Source organism: Rhinolophus sinicus, chromosome 4, assembly GCF_057876585.1.
Source record: "Rhinolophus sinicus isolate RSI-liver-muscle chromosome 4, RSI-T2T, whole genome shotgun sequence".
In the NCBI taxonomy this organism is placed as follows: Eukaryota; Metazoa; Chordata; class Mammalia; order Chiroptera; family Rhinolophidae; genus Rhinolophus; species Rhinolophus sinicus.
Window position 1 is genome coordinate 97444675 of NC_142504.1, and position 25138 is coordinate 97469812.

The following is a 25138-nucleotide window of genomic DNA, read 5'->3' on the forward strand; positions in this document are numbered from 1 at the left end:
AATCTAAGAGAAGGTAGTGGCGTAGAAGGAGGAAGCATCAAATGAGGACAAGCAAGGGAGAAGGTAGAACTAGAAGGCAAAGGAAAGAATTGAGGAGAAGAGGGTAAGGATTAAAAAGAAAGGCCAATGGTGCCATCAGGGCAAAGGTGCAATCAATCAAAGAAGACTTCCTGGAAGTGAGGGCCTTCCTGATTGCTTTGCCCTCACTGCAGGAAAGACTTTTATAAGAAAGAGGCACTCCTGCCGCAGCCCCCAGTTTCTAGAATGATAATTGGCTTATGCAGAAATCTCCAGATTAGGCTGGAGAAACAGGACAGTAGCCAAACCAACTAACCTTTGCCTGGGTGCTCTATGTCAGGGTTGGGAAGAGATAAAAAAACCAATGAGCCCAGAGCCCACAAAGTACCTTGTGTTTGCAGATCTCATGCATGGCACATATGATATCTCATTTCATCTTTAAAACAACAGTTAAGGTAGGAATTACTATTGCCATTTTACAGATGGCAAGACTGGGGAAACCTGCCCAAGACCACATACTTGGGCAAAGAGACAGAGGCTGAGCTTCTCTCTGACATATCGCACCATCTCCCCAGCATCACCGTTTGTTAGCCTCTCATTCCTTAAAAACAAACGACCTAACAGAAAGCTTGCCCTGTCTGGCTGCATCCATAGCCGGGACCAGCTCACAGGATTTAGAACAGTCTCATCATCCACGCTGCCCCGATGCGCTTTGTCCAGGATGCACGGTCTCTGTTTTAAAGGAACTTGCTAAGCAAAACTCCAAATTCACGAAAAGAGACATTACAGGGCAATAATTCTCGTTGTAAAAGGGTTCCCCCTAAGGTGCCTTTAAATGGGGGAGCTCCCCTGTGCATGGAAGCGTTTGTTTACAGATCATCGACTCCTTGATGGAGAAGCTGGGAGGCTTGACAGAGAAACTTACAAACAAAATGTCTAGCTGCTTCCAGTGGAAAAAGATAAACAATGAAAAGAAAGCGAATGTGCTTCGAGAGAAGGGAATCCAATTGTGCAGCAATAATGATGACAATAATACCTTATGCGCACAAGCGCCTGTCCTGTCTCTGTACCTCCCGTTCCCCGCCCCAGCCCCCTTGTCAGGACCGCGGTGATGCCATCATCTTGTACGTTGCCCATCTCATATGGAAGCACAGAAATGATTATTATCCCCAATGGCCAGGTGAGGAAAATGAGGCCCAGGAGGTTTTAGTGCCCGTCGGAGGTCACACAGATTTGTGTACAGACTCTGAACCTCTCCCCCACACTTGGTGTCTCTGAGGCTGCTTGAATTCCCTTCTGCTCCCCCTCAACCCTCCATTAAAGAGAGAGGCAGTCCTGCCCTGGGGTTACAGGATGGCTGAACACACAACACCCAATACTGGACCGGTGAGATGGCCGGCAGTTTCTTAGTCATGTATTCTCAATGCCCAGGGGAGGAAGGTGGCGCAGGCCACACAGAGCCACAAGGCGGAAGCACTCGGGAACAGGGTGAAGAGCCAGGGGCTGCGGGAGGCAGGCCTTGTAGACACAAGACAGTAAGAGGACCTCTGGTTCCCACGGGAAGATGCAATTGGCTTGTTTGAATAATTCTGGGAGCTGAGACTGGCTCCTCAGGGATAAGCAGGAGCTGTGCCTGGTCCCATCTCTAAGGCAGGTCGTTTGGTTGGGAACCTTATCTGTGGGAGCAGAGTGGGGGAGGGAACATGCAGGGAAAGACAACTGGGGCCCTCTCAGTTTCACCAGATGTCAAGGCAGCACCTAATACCAGACCTTAATCTCAGGCCTTACACCACAGAGGTCCCCTTGGTGATAAGGCCCAGCTTTCCGCAGCACCCCAGTGAGTCCATGTTCACTAACCAGCCAACCCCAAACCAGGCCAGGAAACAATGTGTCCTGGAGAAGGTCCAGGACCAGTTCCACCCTGGAGCAGCTCCCCCAGCATCCCCCACCCCCACCCAGGCTGGGATTGTGGGTTATTCTAGCCTCAGGCGATAAAATGCACTCTCCTCCCCATGTTCCCCTGTTAAAGAGTCTGGCAGGCTTTGCTCGCTCTGTGTGTGTACAAATATTACCCGGTGTATTTCTGATCTTACTTATCCCTGAGAATCTGTCTCAAAGCCGCCTTTGGAAACTCCTAAGTAGGATGTAATGCGTGGATTTCAGCCTCTGCTCAATAGTTTGCAATGTAGTTATTCCCCAAGCCTTAGCATGCGGGAACAAACAACAAAAGCAGAAATATGTTTAACCAAACAGTAGCTTGTGGGGGAGAGACTGGGGAGGAAGGGAGGGAGAGAGGGAGGTATAGAGGAGGAAACCCAGTGCAGACCCTGTGCCTGCTTCTTTCAAGAGTTCTATCCACACATCCCCAGTAGGAGCTGCACTCCCAACCCCCATTAACTTCACTTACCTTGTCCAGAGATGCCAGTCATCGTTGGGGAAAGAAGTATGGAGGTAAGTCCAGAGGTAACCATAGTGAAACAATGCAGAAAAATGCTCTTGTCATTACCTTTGAAGTGCATTTCAAAGTTTGAAGAGAAGAATGTCAATAAATATCCTCAATCTGAGATGTGGAAAAAGGAAAAACTTCATTCAAGTGAACAGTTTGCAAACCAGGGAAACAGCCTCCAGAGGAAACTGCAAGTACGCTCCCCTGACATAAAGGGTAGGCAGCCTTTTATAGAGAAACTTCCCGCTCTGGTTCCTGATTGGTCCATTTTTATGCAAATGAGAAATCCAAATTATACAGTTCTGATCGGTCCAAATAGCATGGTCCCGCTTGATTAAAATCATGCATTCAGATTGGTCATTATGGAGCCACTCCAATTGGTCAGTATAGATGTAAATGAGGATATAGTTTGCACAATTCCAATTGGACAAGGCAGGTCTCAGTCCATTGGCTGAAAGAAGATTCCAGGAATTCCTTTATAAGGGTCAGCTCAGATGGCAGGAGCACCGGGTATGTAAGGAGTCCTTCTTGGCAGATAGATTCCTTCTCAGGGTCCACAAGAACATAAAATATGATTCCACTGTAGTTATAACTATAAAAGGTAAGAATGAATAGAATAAAAATTAAATGACAACCTGGAAAAATGAAAGCACTTAGTAATAATTGTGTGGTGAAACTATTTGATTGTTTTCCTTTTGAAAAATCCTTTATTATAATAATAGTGTTTGGATAATTTCAATTATTTTTGGTGTCATTATGAATAGTTTTGGAGTAACTGGTAAGAATCTGGGAGAAAAAAAGGATGTGGTATCATATCCTTGAGAACTAATTATCCAGCTGAAGATACAACTTGGAGCCATTAAGTTCGCGAACTTATTACAACGATGTTGCTAAACCTATATTTGATATCAGATATCAGAGGGATTATCAATTTATACCAACTGGACAAACAGTTCACCAAGTTTTCTAATTGGAAGTGCTGAAAAGGCTGCGTGAAAAAGTTAAACAACCTAAACTTTTCACCAACCATTCATGGCTCCTGCATCACGACAATGCACCAGCTCACACGGCCTGTCTGAAGGGAGTTTTTAGCCAATAAACAAATAACTGTAGTGGAACACCCTCCCTACTCACCTGATCTGGACCCCCATGACTTCTTCCTTTACCCGAAGATAAAGGAAATACTGAAAGGAAGACATTTGGATGACATTCAGGACATCAAGGGTAATACAACCACAGCTCTGATGGCCATTCCAGAAAAAGTTCCAAAATTGCTTTGTGAACTAAGGGTGAACTAAGCACTGGCATCGGTGCATAGCTTCCCAAGGGGAGCACTTCAAAGGTGACCATAGTGATATTCAGCAATGAGGGATGTAGCACTTTTTCTAGGATGAGCTCGTGAACTTCATTGTCAGACCTCGTATTATTATATTCTCCAATATTATTATTATTATCATCGCTAATATCATGTCCATCATTATCTCTAATATTAGTACATTCTCCAATATCATCATCATCATATTCATCATCTCCAATGAATAGGGTATTCGTCATTATAAAAGCAGATATTGGGGTGAGTATGGGCCACAAAGGACAAGTCCACGCCTAAGGGGACAAGCACATTTAGAATGACAAGGCCAAAGGTCAAGGAAGGTCAGAGCTGGGTTAGGACCTGAGAAGTGGTGAGCTGGGGGTGGGAACTTGATAACAGCAATGGGGCTTGAAAAGTACAGGGCTCAGCGTTTCCCTGCTGCGCAGAAACACGTTGCAGGGACCAGCAAAAGCATACGAGCAGGCCTGGGTGAGAGAACCGCTGAACAGCAGCGGCTCTCATGTCCACTTTCGCCAGCTGCAGGGCCCACTGTGAACACGAAGACGCTGTGTACCACAGACGGGAAGAATGTTGGAGATGGACAACAGGCTCAAATTGTTTTGAGAATGAGGAGAGATGAAAAAAAAAAAACAAAAACTAAATAAGTAGGCAAACTATAAGGTAAATTTTGACTGAAATATCAGAGGTGGGCGGGAATATTAAAGATTATTCTGGTTGAGCCTCCAAGTCCACAGACGAGGATCTCAAGCCCGTGGAGCTGCAGGATTTCCCCAAAGTTAGTAATAGACCCAGGATTCAACCCAAGGTCTGCTAATCCCCAATCCAGTGTCTGTCAATCCCCCCTGTTGCCCCTGGTGTGGCCCAAGGTCCGACAGATGAAATTGTTTGCCATTCATCTCCTACAGAAAGACGAGCCCCGTAAGAACAGGCATTGTCGGTTTTGTCTCTCAGTACTTAGAGCCAGAGCACTGCCTGGCGCATAGCAGGTGCTCGTCCAATGGAATGGAACCCACTGGGTGGAATGAAATGGAAGAGAATGGATCAAATGGGTGGGGTAGAGGGAATGGAATGGAGAGAATGGAATGGAACAGAGTACGGTTAGCAGCGCTGAGACTAGGATTCTGGTGTCTTCGTTCCCATTCAATCGTACAGGCAAAAGAGAACCCCAAACTGCCTCTCCCCTGCCCTCTCATCTGTGGGATGCACCAGCTCTCCACTTCCCATGTCTTCAGCCAACTAACCTCTCACCCCAAGCAAGGGAAGACAGGTCTCCAGCACAGGTTGGGGTGCTGGGAAGCCGGAACCAGCCCCGCTGCCTTGGGAATGGCGGACAGAGAACTGAGGTCCACCTCCTCTGTGAGAGCAGCTTTGGGAAGGGAGGGGCGGTTGGTTAGCCACAGGTGGAGAGGCAGACCCTAATTCAAGTTGACTCCTTTAGGCGGAGTAGCCAAACAAACAGAAGGCAGGCACAGGTAGTGGACCTCAGGGCCATTCCCTGAGCTCATGCTACAAAGACTTTCATAGGGGATCCCAGGCAAGCTGTAAGTGCAGAGAGACCTGCAAGAGTCCTGGGTGCCACCTCTCCTGTTCACTCACTTCTCTTCCCAGACACACGTCGGGATCATGGCCAATCCACCAATCCCACAGTATTTACTAGATGGCCTTGAAGAAACTAGATTCTCGGACTTCAGAAAAGTTTGCGTGATGGGTAGGGGCGTTTTACGGCAACCATAGTAATAACCCCTTGTAATTCCCTTGCCTTGGTGAGGCAAGACACATTCCATAGGAATCATATGATGGCCCCCTCTAGTCTCCCTGACACGGGGGGGTCTGGATCTCTGTCCACTTCCATTCCAGGCCCGTTACAACCTGCCCTGACTCTAATCCCAACTTCACGAGCTGTTAACTATTTATTGTCTTAAATCTGCTCCCACTTGCAGAGCCCAGGTTAGCCATGTTCTCAAAATGACACTTGCCAGTCACAGGATTCAGGCAGAGCCTCTGAGGCTGTGATGGACATGCGTGCATTGCCTAGTCTCCCTGTCACTGCTACCTTAGGACGGCTGTGGGGTGCCTACCTGCCTGGTTTGGGAGCCACGCCCTGCCTTTAGGAATCTGTATGCTCCCTGCTTTACTTTATTTTTATATCATGTACCTTGCCTCATAGTGTCCTCAAATCTCTGTCCCATTTATCTCTCCCTGATGTCCACCTCAACCAGTACCCACCAGCACCATATCACTAAATGCCCACGACTACCACGTCACCCCCGAGAAACCCTGCCATCTCCCATTGCGATATGTCCCCCGAGCCCAGCAACCCTCCCTGGCTTCAGAGCACCTGCCTGTGTCTTGCCTGCTGGCTTCTGGGTCCTTGTCCCTCTAGCCTTCCTCCCAGCCTTGCCTCAACTCCATCAGCTCTGACACCCCACCCGGTTGCCCACATAGGCCACCATCCAACATGGCACCCCTCTGCCACCCCATGCCTCACCTAGCCTGGGAACCAGAAACTTCATGCCATCCCCCACTGTTTGGGCACGGGCCGGGGTAAAGGGGAAAGAGTCAGCAGAAAAATCGATGCTGGACTTTCTCGTCCCACCTCTGGCTATTTAAACAGAAGACAGGCTTTGCTCACAATGTGTGTGTACACATATTAGCCACACAATCACCTGTCCTGCTTATCCTCAGGAATTTGCTTCAAAGCCACCTTTTGGAAACTCCTAAGTAGGATGTAATTCGGTGGATTTTATGTTCTGCTCACTGCCTGGCAAAGTAGTTTATTCCATAACCCCTTGGCGTATCAGAGAGAAAGACGCTGCATGAAAAACGGGGTTGCTCTAGGTCCACACACCCCGAAGCCGTCCCAGCCGACTCTGAGGAAGGCACCTCCTCGACAGACAGAGTCTGTGTGAAGTTTCTTAATGTCTGAACTTTTACATTCTCAATTTCAATAACTTGGGTTGTTAGTATGAAAGAAGCAGTCTGTAAATGGCATTTAAAAGCAAATTGGATTTTCTTCCCTCAGCTGATACAGCCCTCGGTTCTGCTTGCCAGAGGACGCAGTTTACTTCCCATCTGAAGCAGCCATTTGTCATGTGTCAGAGGATCTGAAATAAAATTCCTTTGTGTACGACTGTCTAATAAAGAGGTTCTTAACGTTAATAATTTACTCTCAATGCCATTCACACATTGTTCCTCTCATAACTTCAATCTAAGGTATCAAAGTTGAAAGGTGTACAAGGATTTCTGAAGATCCTAAACGTGTGTTCTGGAATAACATTTACCCCACACATCTGCCTTCTTTATATGCGAAGCCAGTGGCTCTGCTCGGAGGAGTTAACGTGTATCAGGAAAGCCATCTGCTCGGCAGGGACGAAGCTTAAATCCGTGGGACCCAGGAAAGGACAGGGCCGGAAAACAGATTTGCAAAGGCAGAAGGAAGAAAAAAGGACACGAGCGCTCAGACACGCAACATTCAACTATATTTGTTGAGGGACTTAATGTGCCAGGCTCTCTGCATGGCAATAGGGTCACAGGCACAAACCCAAACACTTGTCACCTTCAAGACCTTTCTGGAACAAAGTGGGGCATAAATCAATAAATGAACTGATAAACATAGACAGGCACATTCAACTTTATCAACAAGGTTTATGCGTTGCCTGCCCTGGCCCTTCCCATCCCCAGGGGATGTGGGTGCCCTTCCCCTCACTTCCTTTGCCCGTCAAGCACATTTTCTTTAAAACCCTCATCACTGTCACTTATGTGGTGTCTTAGTGGAGGCAGCTGTAACAAATTCCCATAGACTGGGTAATAGATAGCCAACACTTATTTCTCACAGTTCTGGAGGTTGGGAAATCCAAAATCAAAGTGCTGGCAGAGCTGGTGTCCGGTGAGGGTCCACTTCCTGGTTCATAGATGGCTGTCTTTTCATTATCTCCTCACGTGGTAAGAGCAGAGGGATTGAGAGCCAGCTGTGATGTCTCTCCTTGGGACAGCACTGATCTCAGTCCTGAGGACTCCATCTCCATGACCTAATCACCTCCCAAAGGTCCCACCTCCTAATACCCTTGCAAGTCAACATGTGAATTTTGGAGACACACAAACATTCCGTCCATCACAGACTGACAATTCAAGGTCAAGGGCTGATCTTTTCATCTTTGCATCCCCAGGATCTAGCACAGCATGGAGAGCACCGAGGCAGTTGTTGGATAAAGGGAAGACCAGTCCCTGCTCCCAGGTCTAGTGCAGGAGACGGAAACATGGAGGAGCTCAGTGTGGGAGTTGTGTGCTCTGTCAGTCAGCCCAGGCTGAGGACGCTGCAGTGACAAGTGAGCCCAGACCTCACTGACTCCAAACAGTAAAGTGTACTTCTTACCTCCATGCGTGAGCATCAGAAGTTGGCTTTGACCTTCTGCTCCACACCTCTTCACTACAGGACCAAGGGAAGGAACAGCCACCATACCAGGCGTGCAGGTCCTGTGGCAGGAGGAAAAGAGAAATAATAGAACAACATGAAAGTTCTAGAAGCATCTGCTCCAAAGAGTCACACGTCACGTCCACCCACATTTCACTATCCAAAGCACATAGCACAGGCCAGCCTGCCCTCAGGCAGCCAGGACCCGTCCTCCTCCCACCGGATGGCCTGATCAGGCGGGGTAGCAAACTATGAACCCCAGTGTAGATGACCCCAAACACTGTCATAGGAGAAGCTGCGAGCCTCAGTGATCAGGTAGGGACACAGCACTTCAACTAAGTGAAGCATGAAGGGTGACTTGTTTCAGAGACCAAAAATGAGATCTTAAGTGACAGCTGCCCGTGCTGGGACCTAACCACAGGGTGTCACCCCCTCAGCTCTTGTGGAAGCCTGTGCATTTTCCCTGTTTCTAAGGATGGAAGAAGCGGCAGCTGTACCCAGAGCTTCTGGAAACACTGCCTGAACACATTAGATGCTCAGGAGTCATTGGCTCCATCCCATGCCAAGGATGCCCAGTTTCAGAGGATGTGGCAGGCTTTGGGGCACCCTCATTGCCTCCTGATACGGTAGTCACATTCTGAGTGGTTCAGAGTTCACTGTCTCTCTCCCAGAAGTCGGGAGCGACTCAGAGACACAGACCCTCTGAATGACCTGCCAGGGAGACTGCGGTCACACCCCCTGGCAAATGTGTCAGCCCATCCTAGAGACGGTAAGTCACAGCCAGACACCTCCATGCCCCTTCCAAGGAAATGGCCTTGCTGCCCACATTGCATGCTCGATGCCTGGATCCCTCGTCTCCCTCGACTGAACCAGAGGTGGGCACCCAGCCCAAGGGCAGACATACCTTGGGAGGGACAGTGACGTATTCAGGCCTGATGTGAAAAGATGAGATGAACCCTCTCTTACAGTCTTGAGTCAGAGACTAGTGAGAGACTGGGCCTGTCGGGCAGAAATTAGAGTAAGTCAGAACCACATAAAGCTGGCAGGATAAGGGAACATACATAACGAGGAAGACTGTTGGTAGAGGAAGAACCCTGGAGAGGACTGAGAGAGAGAGAGAGAGAGAGAGAGAGAGAGAGAGAGAGAGAGAGAGAGAGAGAGGCACTTTGGTTGGCTTCTGCCTGGTCCCTGATAGATTTCTTTTTCCAACAAGTCAAAAGTGACTTGACAGAGACCTTTGCTCCTGAGTCAGTCTCTGTCCCTTACAATCAAAAGAGTCTAGCTTGAATACACCCACCAAACATCCATGGTGTGAGGCACCCCCCTTGGGAAGTGGCACAGAGCAGAAGAGGCCCAACATAAGAGGTGCCTGTTGACATGTGACATTTCCAGAATGGATGAAACCATGGGGGCAGGGGGAGTCTTTAGAAGAATGAACGCTTTGAAATACATACAAAACACAATGACGTCTTTGATACAGAAGTAACAAACATTAAAGTAGATTTACATTTTACTAATAAAGTCAATACTTTATTAATGGATTTATAGTAGACTTGTAGACATGAAAAGCCGAGGGTGGAAGTAGAAATTTTAATGTGAGTATCTTTTCCCAAATCATAATTTATTTTTCCATTTTCTTTTTGTTGTAATTAGGTCCATTTTTAGTTCCTACTGGTCATTTATATCAATGTTGTTTTTAATCAGTATTGGCAAAGGATTGTCTATTACAGTAGCCTTTAAAAACACAAAATACACTTTTGGTTTTATGAATTAACTCTGCTTTTTGTTTTCTATTTAATTCATTGGAGCTTTCATTTTTACTAATTATTTTTGTTTATTGTCTTTGGATTATTGTTGCTCCGTATCTAATTCATTGAGTTGACATCTCAAGTTATTTATTTTTAGACTTGGTATTTTCTAATTAATGGATCTAAGGATTTTACTTTCTGAATACCCACACTCCATCTGTTTTGATACATTGTGTTCTTGCATTTATTCTAATAATGTGTAATTTCCATTGTGATTGACTTTAACCCAATAATTAGAGGACTATGTTATTTAAATGACAGGTGCACAGATTTCATTTTTGCTATCATTTTCTTGATGATGTTTCATTTTATTGCATTATGTGAGTGAATGTGACATGAGGTATGATAGTCACATTTGAAAATGTATTGATATTTTATTTGTGACCAAACATACAGGCGATTGTGTTGATGTTCCATATGTGTTTGAGAGGGATTTGTAGTCTCTGTTTGTTCAGTATTATCGTATATTTTATAGTTCATCACCCTTGTTAATCATGCTATTTGTATCCTCTATATCTTTACTTGGTTGCCTTATTGCTCTGTCTTGTTGACCTTTTGAGAAGTAAGTTAAGGTCTCTATGATGTTGTATTTATCTATTTCTCCCACTAGGACTACTATCAATGTTTGCTTTATATATTTTCAAGTCTTTTGTTGTGTGCGTAATAGTTTGTGATTGTTATATGTCATCTTAACAGGGAGTTCCTTTCATCAACATAAAGTATTTCTCTACACTTTATTTGCTGTTATTGCTATACCTGTTTCCATTTTATTAGCCTTAACTGATACACATGTTTACATTTTTCCTTTTGCTTTCAATTTTTGTATCAGCTTTAGAAGTGCATCTTGCTAGAAAACTTCATGAAACTGGATTTTTTAAAATCCAATTTGAGAAGTATTTAACTCATTCAGAGTAGTGCTGATACGTTTAGAGTTATTCTAACAATGTCACATGTGCATGTCTCTGTGTGTATTCTATTTATCGTGCTTTGATTTGATTTTTACCCATTTTTCTGCCTTTTAGAAATTTTTTTGAGCTGTCTTCATTTGATTCCATTTTTTCTAATGTTTTGAAAGTTGTACCCTTTATTTCTATTTTTCTAGTGTTTACCTTTAAAATTTTATCTGCAATCCCTTACATTTCTAGAATACCTACTAATGTTCAGAATCTATATTTACCCATAGCTCAAACTAAGAAAAAACTAACTGTCTATCATTCCCTCCTTCCCTCACCACCTCCATCCTGTTATCTCCCATGTTTGGTAGTATCTGAAATTTTTGTTCTGGTTTTTACTTTTTAAGTATTTTTACAATATAGCATTTACAAAATACTTTGCAAGTGTCACTAATTTCTTTTCATTTTAGTATGTCTTCCTTATAGATTCATTATTTTGTATTTGGTGAGATAGTTGTATGGGGAACGTCTCAATTTTATTCAGATATAATTTGAGAGGAAAGAATTACATGCTTTTATCCTACGTGTATTTAGAGTTATTTGAAAGTGTTTTAAAAGTGGTTTCATGAAGAAAGACATGTTACTTTTCCCCCCTATTATCACTTAGGAGTAAGTTTGGCTTTGTTTAACAAAAAGCTCACAAAATAGTAACTTAAAAACATCAAAATGTATTTTTCTCTCAAGCAAAAGAAAGCCCAGAGGGAATCAGCCCAGGTCTAGTGTGGTTACTGCACGGTCTCAGGAACTCAGACTTCTATCTTGTTACTTCACAGAACATGGCTTCTGCTCCCAAAGCACCTCATGGTTCAATATAGCTGCTGGGACTCCAGCCATTGCATCTCCATTGAGGCAGCAGGAAGGAAGAAACATAAAAAGAACAGGGTACCCCATCCTTTTAAGGACACTTCCCAGAGCATAATAATTCTACTTGTGTTTATAAACTATACCCAGCTGCAAAGGAGGCTAAGAAATGAGTTCTTTTAACTGAATGGCTATGTGCTTACATTAGAGCACATCATAGTAAAATTTAAGAAGCGTAAGAATCAATAGATCTTAAAAGCTTCCAGAGAGTGGAAAAGGATCACATTAAAAATAAAAGGTCACATTTAAATGATTCAGAATCAGAATATCTACAGCAAGACTGGAAGCTAAAAGACATAGGAACAATGCCTTGAAAATTCTGTGGGAAAAGGTTCTTGAACTGGGAATTCTATATCCAACCACACTCTTCCAGTGAGAGGGTTTTCCTCTTTCACTGGAGGCTACGGAATGATGCAATTTACCAAAAATGAAGAAGTAAACCAAGAAAAAGAAAGACATGGGATCCAGGAAACAAGAAGGGGGGTGCAAAAATTCCCAGGGTACCAGCTGATGGAATAGTTAACACATTTGAACTTATATTGAGAAGAAATTTTCATGTTTGCAGGAGAATTTGGGAATGGATTAGCAATTATGTACTAACAGGCATATAAACTAAGCAAACAAAAATGAAAACAAGTATTAATCCAGAGGGAACAAAAAAGGATTATAATTATAACACACTACATAATTTAGCTGTGAATAACATTTATATGCTCATACTGATATAAGCACCCAATAGTGATTTTAACCACAACTCATGATGAAGCTATTTTGGAGGATGAGGGAAGAATAAGTGTATGTGTTTGGTGAGGGAGAAAATGGGCAGCGAGAGCTAAAATCTAATTTTCCATAGTTGAAAGTCAATAGATAATTCTTAAAACTGAGAAATCAAGAAATAGCTCCACATACAAGAAATTGAGACATATAGAAGCAACTAGCAGAAGAAATAGCTAAAACAGTTGAGCATTGCTGCTTTGGGGAGGAAAAATTCAGAATGCAGGAAGCCAGGGTAGCAAAATGCTCTCTCACATTATATTCCTAATAATACTTTTTGTCGAATAAATGTAGCAGTTTGTTAACAATATAAATCAAATAGATTTAAAGAAAAATATATTAATGCCAGACAATTTGGGATTACTTTTTCTTTGTTGGCAGGGGAGGTGATGGGGAAAGAAAGGAAGGCATCTTCCACACCAGCCAAATACAATAATTCTTCCAAAGAAGAATTGGAAAGCTGGTAAATGTTCTGAGTCCGTACTTGTCTGATAGGGCTTCATTTTGCCCTCACACTTGAATGATAATTTATGTTCAAAGCCATTTCCCCTTGGAGCTTTGAAAATATTGCTTCATTATTTTCTTGTATCCAATTTTGCTGATGAGGAGTATTGTATCAATCCAATTCTTGGCTAGGGGGTCGAATAGTGTCCCCCAAATATGTCCGTCCTAACTCCCAGCACCTCTGAGAGTGACGTTATTTGTGAAGAGGGTGTGTGTAGGTATAATTAAGTATCTTGAGATGCGATTTCTTTGGGTTGGGCTGTAAATCCGAAGACTAGTGTCCTTACAAGAAGAGAGAACATGGAGATCCGTGCCAAATGAAGACGCAGGCAGAGACTAGAGCGAAGGCCAATAGTTGCCAGGTGCCACCAGAGCCAGGAGACAGGCATGGAAGGAAAGATTCACCCTGCCAACACCTTGATTTTAGACTTCTGGCTTCCAGAATTGTGATCATTCCATTCCTGTTGTTCTAAGCCACTCAGTTTGTGGTACTTTGTTTTCTACCAGCCCTAGGAAACTCACACATGTGTCTGTCATGCTTTTTCTCTCTCTGAAGGTTTATAGGATTTCTCCTTGCATGTTTGGTGTTCTTAAATCTCACTGTGACCTGTCTATGTTTGGAGGGGGGGAGGGGTGTGAATACTGCTGGTCATGCACGAGCCCTTTTGAATCTGAGGACTTAAATCTTTCGTTGGTTCTGGAAACTTCTATCCATTCTTGAAGTATTGCCTCTCGTCCCTTATGCCTGTTTTCCCCTCTTGGTATTCTTTACTTATGAATCCTCTGTGCTCATTAGCTTTTCTTTCATGCTTCCTATCTCCTTACCTTTGCACTGTATTCCTGGAGAAATTCTTGCCTGATCTGTCAGCAATTATTCCTCCTCCATCTGTGCTCATTTTGCAATTCAGCCCATCAATTGTGAGATTTTTCTTTTTTTCCAACGAACAAAATTTTAATTTTCATGATTTCTAGCTGATTCTGACTATATGGATCCAAAAGCATCCATACCTTTGAGAGGATATTTTTTGGTTGAAAGAAAGTTATCGTGTGTCCTCAGAATGCCATCATCTGGTACCTTCTTCAGGACTTCATATTCTAATCAGAAGAGGAGTCCAGAACTTATCTTCTGGTCCTGACACTCACAGTTGTTAATTGTACCCTTACAAGGTATCAGGCAATTTACAGCACGTCATGTGCATCGTCTCATTCAATTCTCATAGCAGTCTATAAGGATGGCCATATCAATATCCCCATTTAACAGGTGGGCAAACTAAGGCAGGTAGAGATTACTTGCCTGTGGTCACAGTCGAGGTAGTCAGTAGTAGAGATGGAATTAGAATCTAGGCACAGCTGACGCCAGAATCTGGGCACTTGGCCACTCTGTAATTTTGCCTTACATTATGCTGCGTATTTCGCATCCCATTTCTAACTATCAGCGCGCATACTTGTTAAAGGATATTAGTGGAGAGCACTGGTTCTGAACCGGAAGTGACTCTGTTTCCTAGGGGACATTTGATAATGTCTGGAGACATTGTCACAATGGGGGAGAGAGGGAGGTGCTACTGGCATCTTATGTACAAAGGCCAGCGGTGCTGCGAAACGGGCTACAATGCACAGAACAGCCCCACAACACAGAGACCTGGCCCCAAGTGTCAGCGGTGCCAAGGGGTCCGGGACGCCCTGGCGCAGAGCATCTAAAACCTCTTCCAGTCCTGCGAGCCCGTGCATGACTGGTCAGTAATGTCACTGGTAAGTGCAGGAGTGCGTCCTAAAAAGACCTGAGTGGGTCCAGGCTCACCACCATCATGAGAGAATAAACTTGAAAGGTGACGAGGTAATGGACTTGTGTCCCTCCCATGCCAGAGAGCTGCAGTGGCACACCCATCTGTCCCAAGAGTCACCAGCCTGGCGGACTTCAGACTCCATACAAGCCCTTAACACCAAGTTAACGTTCACTGGGTGAAGCCGTGAGACAGGATGTGTAGGCTGACCTACGAACATTGGGCTTTTTCCCTTTGTTTCTTCTTTCTCTCCATTCCAAACAGGAAGCCGTGACCTGCTCAGCTTCTTAGCCCCCAGGACTCCTGCAGGGTGGAGAGCAGAAAGAGACCCAGGGAGAGGCGGCCAGGAATGGCAGTACCTAAGGGAGGCGGCCAGATCTGGGGCCAGCCGGCTGTGTGGTGTAGCTGCGGAGGCCAGCCCCTAGGCCTGCGGCATCCAGCCTTCACAAAGAACACGTGCCCCCAACAGGCCTCCACAGCAGGGCAGCAGGGCATGCTCCAGGCAACCACCACAGCAACCTGGAGCAGGATGCACTGGATGCATGGCCCCGGGTCCCTGGGATGCTAGGGGTTCCACCCAGCTGTGTTCAGGCTAAGAGCCTGAAGCCCCATTCTACCCTGTCTGAACCGCTACGCCAAGCAGTCACTTGGGAAAGAGCGAAGAAAAGAAGGAAGCTTTAGCAGAATGAGAAGGTGTCTGAGTCTGGCTCCTCACTCTATTGTTGGAGCCACTGTGGCCAATGCAATTCCAGAGCTGCTGGACACCTGGGGCCACCTGGGGCCCATTGCGGAAGCATCTTGCAGCCATCCCTGGCCCTGTGGCACCCATGGACTTATGAAAACTACCTGCCTGCATCCCCGTCCAGCCCCACCAGAGAGACTTCACCTTGTCAAAAAGAATGGACACAGATGAGGGGTGGGAAGCAGGGACAGTCCCCTTGGAGCATGTCCTGGGCACAGTTTCACTGGCTGCAGAGTGGTGGTGAGGTGAACCACCCCGACTTTCTCCTCCATTCTCCACCAAGGCCAGGAGGAGACACCAAGCCTGACTGGTTCCCAGTCCCAGCCTCACCCGAGTCCCTGGAGTGTGACAACCTCCCAGCAGCCAGCCTTCATCCAGGTAAGCCTCACTCTGGGCAGGAAAATGGAGGCAAGAAATTCTGGCTTATGAGACCCTGTTTCTGAACTCAAATCCCATTTCCCTATTGACCCACAGGAACCTTTTGGAGATCGTTAATCTTCATTTCTGATTGATTTTCTGTCAATATTTCCTTGCCTGGCCCCAACCTCAGTCTTTCCATCAAGTAGTTAATGAGCTGTAAACAAACCCTGGGGGCGGGGCGAGAGGGTTCCAAGAAGCCCTTTGAAGAATGAATCAACCTTGGGTGACACAAATTGGACCCTCTGGTTCCACCATGGGTACGTTTAGTTTTTCTCACTTGAGGTCCACAGGACTGACAAGTGAGTATAGCACGCCCCTCCCCAAGGCAAAGTAAGTAGTAAGCCACTATGAAAGCAGTGCATTGAATAAACCCCAAATCTCTCTCCTCTGCCTCCCACCATCCAGAAGGAGTAACAAGTACAGGAGATGGCCCCACCCAGGAGCACAAAGTGTTATCAGTTTGCCTCCAGGCTGGGCCCGGTTCAGCTGGGATTGAGCCAGGAAGTCTGAAACCTGCCTTCCTGTGGGAGGGAGGGTTGGGGGGGTAGGGGGAGGGTTGTCTCCAGTGCAAGAGGGGACTCAGGCTTTGGAAGCTCCCAAAGATGACAGTGGCTGGAGGAGACAAGTTTGACTGCAAAATCTGGTCTTATGTCAGCCCTACGGACGTCACCCAAGACCTCTCACAGCAGGGGTCTCAGTTTCCTCATCTGTCAGATGGGGTGAATAACGCTTTTCCTGCCTACCTCCTAGGAGCCTTATAAGGATCTGGGCACACACAGGGTTTGGGAAAGTGTAGAGGTGTTACAGATATCAGAGAGGTGACATCCCGCCCTCGCCCAGTCGCTCTGGCCCCAACACCCCCCCCCACACACACACACACACACACCCTGGGGGGTCCCCATCTGTCCTCCCTAACTGCCAAGGCCCAGGAGTTTTTCTGCAGCCCGCCTGAATGTTAACACGCAGGGAAAACTTCAAGGAAAACATACAGCTGATAAAAATTTAATGCTATATGTAACAAAGCAGAATGAATATTTAATCCATGCTTTTATGCGAAACCACATAACCAACCGGCCCCACGCGGCGGCGAGGGTGGTGCGGCCCCTCCCTGCTCGACGCGCCCCGCGCCCGGCAGCGAAGCAGTTAAGATGCTGGCAACAAGCAGCTCCTAATAAACACTCGGCTAATTCTGTAGGAAAAGCACTAATTAGAAAAGCAATAATAATCGGTGTAATTGCTCTAAATTACCCTCCTAACAGAGAACGGCGCTCGGATCCGGAACGCAGCTGCCGCCGCCCAGCCCGGAGCCGCGCGCCCGCCGCCCCGCGCTCTGCTGCCCCCTGGTGGCCGCCGCGCGCCGGGCCGGCCTGGCCGCGAGAAGCCGCCGCGCCAACACCGACGCTCGGGCGCCCCCTAGTGTACACGCTGTCACACTGACCTGTGGACCGGCCCGAGGCCCGGAGAACTGAGGACTGCTTCTTCGGACTTTCTCCTCTGCTCTCTGCCTTTCTCCCAGAGGACTGCTGACAAGGAACGAACGTCACATTGGCCGGACTTCAAGGGAGAGAGAACAGGGTCCAAAAATAATGGAATACGTACACCTCTAAAGAGTCCTAGGGATTCGGGGTGGCGTGGATTTGGGGAATTGCTTTGGGAACTCAGTTGTAACAGACAAGCCCAAGTTAGGGGCCTTCCTCTAACATGGGAGCTCAGGATAAACAGGGGAGATGGAGCGCTCTGGGCAGAGGGCCAGGAAGCTTCTGAGAGCTTCTGAGAGAAAGCTTCCAGTCTTGCATGGCCTGAAATGAACAAAGGTGCAGTGTCATGCCGGTGGGTTTACGGAGCACTGACAGGATTTCTCACAGCATCACGCCCATCTCTGCCTAAGGTGCTCCTGTGGTCAGCCATCGTTTTCAGAGTGAGTTGGGGCCCTCAGCCCTTCCTGACCTACCTGTCAGTCCCTGGGGAATGTTTGAATGGGGACAGAACTAGGGCTCCTGCATGCTGCCCCCCTTAAAATAAGCAGCCCCAACCTTCACATTTACAGAGGTCTTTCAGCCTGGAAGCCACAGCCACACGTATAGTCTGGGAACCAGACTGTCTGGGTTCAAATCCTGGCTCTTCCTCTGTCACTGTGTGACATTGGGCAAGTTTCTTAACTTCTCTGTGACTCCTTTTCCCCATCTGTAAAATGAGGGGGCTAATCATAGTAACCTAACTCAAAGGATTACTAGGAGAACTAATTGAATCAACACATGTAAAGTGCCTGGTGTGTAACATGTAAAGTGTTAGCTATTTATATTATCTGATTTATATAATGGAATTCCACATACCATGCTTGAACAAAGACCAGAACATGTTTGAAAACCACTGGATTTAATGATCTCCAAGCTCTCTTCTGGCTTTGAAATTCTATGACTTTAAAATTATATCCTTCAGTTCCCTCATTTTCCCACCTCCAAGCCTTTGCACCTGTTGTTCTCTGCCAGATACACCATTTCCTCTTGTGTGTTTAGTGAGTCTCACTGTAACAGTTCCCTCTTCTGGGAAGCTTTCTCTCCCACTCTAGGCGGCGGTGGTCTGGGCCTCCTTCCCACTGGTTTCCAGCATACTTTCAATAGCACAGTCCCTATTCTCGCTTGTCCCAGTCGTCTGTTTCTTTGCCTTTCCCACAGGAACCCTGGGCACCTGGAAAGCACAGGGGGTCTACTCACCTCCTACACCTGGCCTAGAATAGACCGTTCCGTTGATGTATTCATTTTACAGATGAGGAAACTGAGGCACCGAGTCCTGGAGACAGAGACACACTGACTGGAAATAGCCAGTAAACCAGAGCTGGGAGGAGAAACGGGGACCCCGGGCTCCCAGGCCAGCTCTGCTGCCTTTCCTCTCAAGAGGGCCTCACCATTTCAATTCCAAGGCATGCTTGGGCACCGCAGGTGGAGGGCATCTCCACTCAGGGATTGCTTAGAAGGGCCTCAGATGAGGTACCGCAATCTGCACACAGAGAGGCAGTGTCATTTTTCAGGGGGTCTGTGTGCACCATCTCACTTTGGAACCATTGCAGAAGCTTCTCATTGGCCTCTGCTTCCACCTGTGCCCCTGCCGCTACCCCATCCCCCCCATAGCAGCCACAGTGACCTGGTAAACATGAGTCGAATCATGTCACTCTCCGTGCAAAACCTCAATGGTCCATCTCAGTCAGAGGTAAAGCTAAATCCTTCCAACTGCCCCCAAGGCCCTGCATGCCCAGACCCCAGCCTCATCCTCTCCCATCCTCCTCCCCACTCACTTTGTTCCAGCCACACTGGCCCACTTGATATTTACAAACACCCAGCACAGTCCTACCTCAGCCCTCCCTCTGCCCGCAATGCCTTTTCTCCCAGATAGTCACGCAGCTAACTCTGTGTCTGCTTCTCCATTGCTGTTCAAATGCCCCTCCTTAGAGAAGCCTATCCTGACCACTATATCTAAAAGAACACCCTTTACCACCCCCTCACCCATCTTAGGTGCTGTTGTGTTTTTTGTGAGGCTTTTTTTATGCATAACTTTTTCACTTGACATAATACATATCTATTTCCTTATATTTAGCTCCGCCATTGGACTGGAGGCTTCATAAAAGCAGACACTTTGCCTTTCGTTCACGCGTGTATCTTCACACCTGAAATAGTACCTGCCATATAAGGTGAGTTCAGTAAATGTTTGATAAATGCTAAATTAATTAAACAGTCATAACATCACCAAGAAATGAATTTCTAAGGGTGGAATTTCAGGCATTGCTATTGGACATGACGCAGGATGGGGCAGACAGTGAGTGCTAGAAACAATTTGTAGCATGATGGGCCTTCTTGATGTCTCTGTAAGTCCCTTCGTCTCCATCTTAAGGCAAGTGGTTAGCTTACCCCCTCACTAGAAAAGCATTTAATGTACAGTCACCATTTTGTTGTTGGATGGTTTGTTTGGTGGTTTGTTTGACTGATTTTCTGGTGATGAGGACCTGGGGGGTACTCCCCAATTTTTTCACAGTGTGAGGTTCACTGAGACATGCACAGGTGATAACAACCCTCTTCCCAATGTACTGTCCTGACGTTAGGTCCCAAGCCCCAATTGTTTCCGGCCCAGCCAAACGGAAAATTTAATTTCCAACTAATTAGCCCTGAATTTGGTGCCCCTCGTCAAGTTACGGGACTGCCCCACTCCCAAGAGAGAGGGGCTCCCCTCCCACATATGGCCAACATTTGACACTGCCTCTGTGGGGAGACAGACAAAGGCTCCCAGTCCAGCCATTGTCTCTGCTTGGAGTTCATGGGCAGGCAGACACAAAAGCCGGATGAATTCTTCATGACCGTCTGAAAGGGTGGCTCCTTCAGCCCCGCTGTCGTTGGCCACAGGCGGCCTTTGAACGGGGAGCAGGACATTGTCCTCTCAACCAACCAGTTTCCTTTCTTGACTCTTTGAACAGGGCTCCCTGAATTTCCTGTGCCCAGCCTCCTCCCCTTGGAGATGCTAACCATGCGGTTTAGCTGAAATCAGAATCCCCACCGCCAGGTCAAGGCAAGGTCACCCCAGCGTCTAGGAAATTCCTCTCCCTTCCACCCACAGCACCTGCGACTGTGCAAGCCTTCCGGGATCCCCAGGCTAGACCCTGGTTCTTGACAGGGCTATCCCCTTTCCTGCTCCAGAAAGGGTCTCTAGGAAGAGATCTGCCCCTCCTTCCACGAAGGAAGCACCCTCCCCAAGTTTCCTCTCCATACCCCAGGACTCCCTGGCTGGCCTGGTTCTGAGACTGGAAGCGGCCGCACTACCCCACGGCGCCCTCTGCTGGTGGATCCCAGGCGATGTGAGGACTGTAGATTTCACTCCCTGTGCTGACTCCCTGAGCGTCCAAATCAACGTCTTCTGCCCTCAAGTCCCTCCCTCACCAAAGAAGTCTTCCAAGGGAAGAGGCAGCAGTCCTCTCGCCAAGTCCCTTCTGCAGAAATAAATGGAAGGGGAGGGAGAAGGCTGAAGCCTGGGGGAGGGGCTGGATTTGAGTTAATGAGCTATGTACTTTCTTTCTCCTATAATCCACAGCATTTGATGCAGCAGCCAATTTAACTTCGCTGTGGGATAATTTGTCATGAGGTTGTTAGGATAGAGAAACGGGGTGGGATGAGGAAGGGTGGGCAAGGCAGAAACGACAGAATGGGGGCTGTCCCAAGCTCTTCCTAGCAATAGTCCCAGGGGAAGCACATTCCATGCACCAGGAGCCCAAGGAGAGAAGTGCTCAGATAGGGTCAGGGAGGCGGGTAAGGGCACAGCCACTGCCTGTGAGAGTCCTGGGCTGGGCAGAAGGAGCTTTAACCTCTCCCTTGAGGGCAGGGCTGTGTGTGTCCCTCTCCAGGACCTGGGACCCAGGGTGCTTCACACAGATTGATTGGATCTGTATAATCCAGGGGTCTATGAATGAACTGACTGATTGGATCCACGGCTAAATGAGTGAGCTCCACTGCAAAACTACTTTGCATTTCAGAATGTGACAGAACCAGGGCATTTTGGCCTCATTTCTATGTGCCTGCCTCCTGCTTTCCTTAGCCAAAAATCAGGGGACATCAGAGTTAGATCACTAGATGGTAACTCATTTACAGATAAGTTGGGTGACCACGGGTCCTGGTTTGCCGGGACAGCTATCCCAGTTTCCAGCTGCTGTCCCAGGGTAATTGCTAATAATATTCCCTTTCAGTAACAAGATCATCCTGGTGTGGACAATAAACTATATGGTTACCCTGCAGAAAAGGAAACAGGCCGCGATGCAGTCACTGCCCTCAGCGAGGCTGTGGTTGTGCTCAGGTCTCCTGATGTCCTGTGTTCTTCCTGCTAAACGGAACCACTGCCAAGCAGCTGGCACTCAAGTCCACAAAACTGGACCCCATCTGCCCACTGGCACATCCCACCTTCCCTCCCTGACCAGGGCAGCCTGCAGGGACCCACCCACATCTAAGCTCTACCATCCCAATCCTGGGCATAGCACTGACCTTGGTTCTCCACCAAAATGTGACCAGGCCAGAGAGGAGAGTATGCATGGAAGAGTGTGGAAGAGGAGGTTAGACAGCTACCAGGGGCCAGCCAGATGGCCGGGGTCTGGAATCAGTCACTACACAGTTCTCTCCTGGGACACGAAACTCAACAGTGTGGTTCCAACTGGGAGATGGGGAACCATACATCTGGATGGGACTGGCACGAAAAGGTCGGTTTGACCATTTGCATTCTGTGGTCCTGAGCTGGTGGAGAAAGGCCAGGCTCTCTCTAGTAAGAACCTTACAGATTACTTTTCTCATAGCCTGTGGCCCTGGCTTGTTTCCATCCTCCCACTGTGGGCTGCAGACCCACTCTCGGTCCCTCTGCCATCTGGTCCATGCATTTTTCTGATGGCCTGCTTTCTAGGAGGCAACATCAGGCACCAGCTGGGGTGGTAGATTCTCTCTCCTCCCTTCTCTTCTCAGGAGGTGTGGAGTCCTGCTCCTTCATCGCCACAGCCTTTTCACTTCTGAAAAAACTATGCTCCTTTCTCAGTGTCAGGAGTTGCCTGTCCAAGCCCGCCTCTTGCAGGCTCAAGGGCCAGCTACTGTCCACTCTCTGGAATGTAGCACCACCTAGTGGCAAACTGAAGCCTGACAGCGTCACAGTGAAATTTCAACGAGTCAACAAACCTTTATCAAACATCAAGCAAATACAAGGCATTATGCCAGGCCATCGTGGGTGGACAGAAGGTCAAAAAGAAAAGCAAAGGCAAACAAATAAACAAAAAAAAAACCCTAAAACATACTCCCTGCACTCGAAGGCACCTGCTTTTGAGCATAAGCTTCTGAGTCAAACCACCTAGCGTTCAAACCCTGGCTCCAGCACTTACCAGCTGTGCTATCCTGGGCACAGCATTTAACCCTTGTAAACTCCAATGTCCCTCTTTTGTAACATGGGAATAGTAAACGTATCCTTCTCAAAGGGATGTTGTGAAGATGAACTGAGCTGAAGGATTAAAACACTTAGCGCCGTGTTTGGCAGACAGTAAATGATTTTTTTTTTAATGGATGCTATTATTATTGCGATAACAAAATGACTAATTCAGGCTACATGTTGTAAGAATTCAGGGAAAGGTCAATCCAATTACGAATTGGGAGTATGACAGAGCACTTAACAGAATAGATAAAGACCTGATGTCTATGCCCATGAACAAGTCGGTAAACCTCTTTGAAGCCCCATCTCTACGTGAGGATAACACAAGTACCTGAAGGTAGAGAACTTGGGCAGACAATCCATGGGGTAACATCTTTCAGTGATTAACATCTACTGCGTACCTGCTATGTGCCAGGCTTTGGGGATTCCGACATGAAAACATATAGTCGCTGACCTCAAAATTGCACTCTGGCTCACGTCACAGAGAGAAGAGGTGGTGGGCTTCCTTGGATTTCCACCCCAGTCCCCACACAAAATGGAGAAGGCAAAGGTGAGGGCCACTGATTAGTACTGTGCTCTCAGCAGGCAGAATCCCCAGGATCGCACCCCCAAAAAGGGCCAGGTATTTGCGGGAAGTGGCAGGCCATCATTAGATCACAGGGCCCATCATTCCTCCCAGGCTGCTCCTCTGCGAGGCCTCAGCCAGCCTTGAACCCTCCAGAACCAACAATACCTGGAATATAACGTTCATGAGAGCAAGGGTCCAGTCCATCTTGTTCACCAATGGGGCCAGCAAAACGTCCAGTGCCTGGATAGAAGAACATTCAAAAATATTTATTGAGAGGATGAATTAATTCACTAAAGTTTTAAGAAGGTAATTCATTGTAGGACCCTTCCTCAGGCCTGCCAACAGCACATGAGACTTTTCACAACAATTCCAGACCTCACTGTCTCCATCTAGAAAGTGTAGTACACTCACAACCGGTACTGCGTATTTTTAATATACCTGACTAAACATTTAATCTGTCTCCTTTTTGTCCCCAAGTTAAATAAGTTCTTTGATGGGCAGAGACTTTCTCATATATGCTTAATTTACAGTTCATGAATTTCCCACCATGGCTGCACCCTGGACTCGTGCTAACCTTATTTTTCAGAGGCCTTCAGACATGAAATGCTTGTGTCAAAAGAGAATAAACTTGGTGGTTCTTTGAGTGAGGGTCCTCTGTCCAGACCTCCTAACATCCTCATAAAATGATGAGATAAGACAAGATTGAAAAAGATCTGGAAATTTTAGAATCATGAGCAGAAACTAATAACATAAATGTAAAATACTGAATATATGTTTAATATATTTCATGGTCACAACACTAATGGTAAAAGCACAAAGGTAGAGAACACAGTTGCCAGTAATTCATGGGGAAAGAAAAGCATGTTTTTATTGTTCAATAAGATACAGACAAGATGTAGAATTTCAGGAAAGAATCAGAAAAAATATTTAAAAATTTTTAAATGAAAATTCTAGAACTGAAAAATAAAATAACCCAAATTAGGAATTTAATGAATGGGTTTAACAACTGATGAGACAAAGGTGAAAAAAAATTTAGTTTAAAAAAAAAAGTCAGGAAAAAATCATCAGAATGAATCATGGAGAGAGAAAGAGGATAGAAAACCCAGAAGAGCATAAGAGAAATAAGGTATAGAATGAGAAAGTCATTACATGCAATTGGAATCCCAGAGAAAAGAGGATGGAGCAAAAGCAATATTTGAAGAGAAAATGGTTGACACTTTTTAAAAATCAATGAAAGATTTAAAACCATATAGTAAAACTGGTGAAAAACAAACAAAAGGATAAAACTCTTTAAAGGGGGCTAAAAGGAAAAGGAAGATTATCTTTAAAGGACCTCTTAATAGAAAAATCAAAGCAGAAGACTATGGGAGGATATCTTCTAACAGTTTGAGGAAATAACTGCCAACCTAGAATTCTGTACCCAGCAGAAAATTTCCTCTAAGAATTAAAGTGAAATAAAAATATATTCACACATATAAAAACTGAGAGAAGTTCATCAAATCAGACCCAATCTAAGGGAAATACTGAAGAGTATTCTTTAGTCAGAAGGAAAAGAATAAAGTGTGAGGAATCACTCTACCCGATGT

General features: G+C 46.4%; 1 protein-coding gene and 1 long non-coding RNA gene across 3 annotated transcripts; one reads left to right on the forward strand and one right to left on the reverse strand.

The window, feature by feature from the left end:
• Nucleotides 1–2429: 2429 nt before the first annotated feature.
• On the reverse strand, nt 2430–17595 carry LOC109440865 (uncharacterized). The gene is made up of 4 exons (XR_012498754.2): nt 17490–17595; nt 9113–9207; nt 8170–8270; nt 2430–3056 (listed from the first exon to the last, which is right to left on the reverse strand). It is a non-coding gene; the product is annotated as an uncharacterized LOC109440865 (long non-coding RNA).
• LOC109440873 (uncharacterized) lies at nt 9684–23109 on the forward strand. Of its 2 annotated transcripts, none has more exons than XR_002136612.3 (5): nt 9684–9803; nt 15154–16009; nt 17311–17969; nt 19643–19736; nt 20811–23109. XR_002136612.3 is itself a non-coding variant. In XM_088797981.1 (5 exons), the coding sequence occupies exons 2-3, from the start codon at nt 15799–15801 to the stop codon at nt 17466–17468; spliced, it is 369 nt and encodes a 122-aa protein (XP_088654107.1). In that variant the 5' UTR covers nt 9684–9803; nt 15154–15798; the 3' UTR covers nt 17469–19258; nt 19643–19736; nt 20811–23109. The 2 variants fall into 2 exon arrangements, 1 of the variants encoding a protein (XP_088654107.1); XM_088797981.1 differs by having other exon boundaries at nt 17311–19258.
• Nucleotides 23110–25138: the final 2029 nt, after the last annotated feature.

Excerpts from the sequence above, each read along its gene's own strand:
- LOC109440873 (XM_088797981.1), top strand. The coding sequence starts at position 15,799 with ATGAGGGGTGGGAAGCAGGGACAGTCCCCTTGGAGCATGTCCTGGGCA. Across the intron at positions 16,010-17,310 it reads AGCAGCCAGCCTTCATCCAG|AGAACGGCGCTCGGATCCGG; the intron begins GTAAGCCTCACT and ends CCCTCCTAACAG.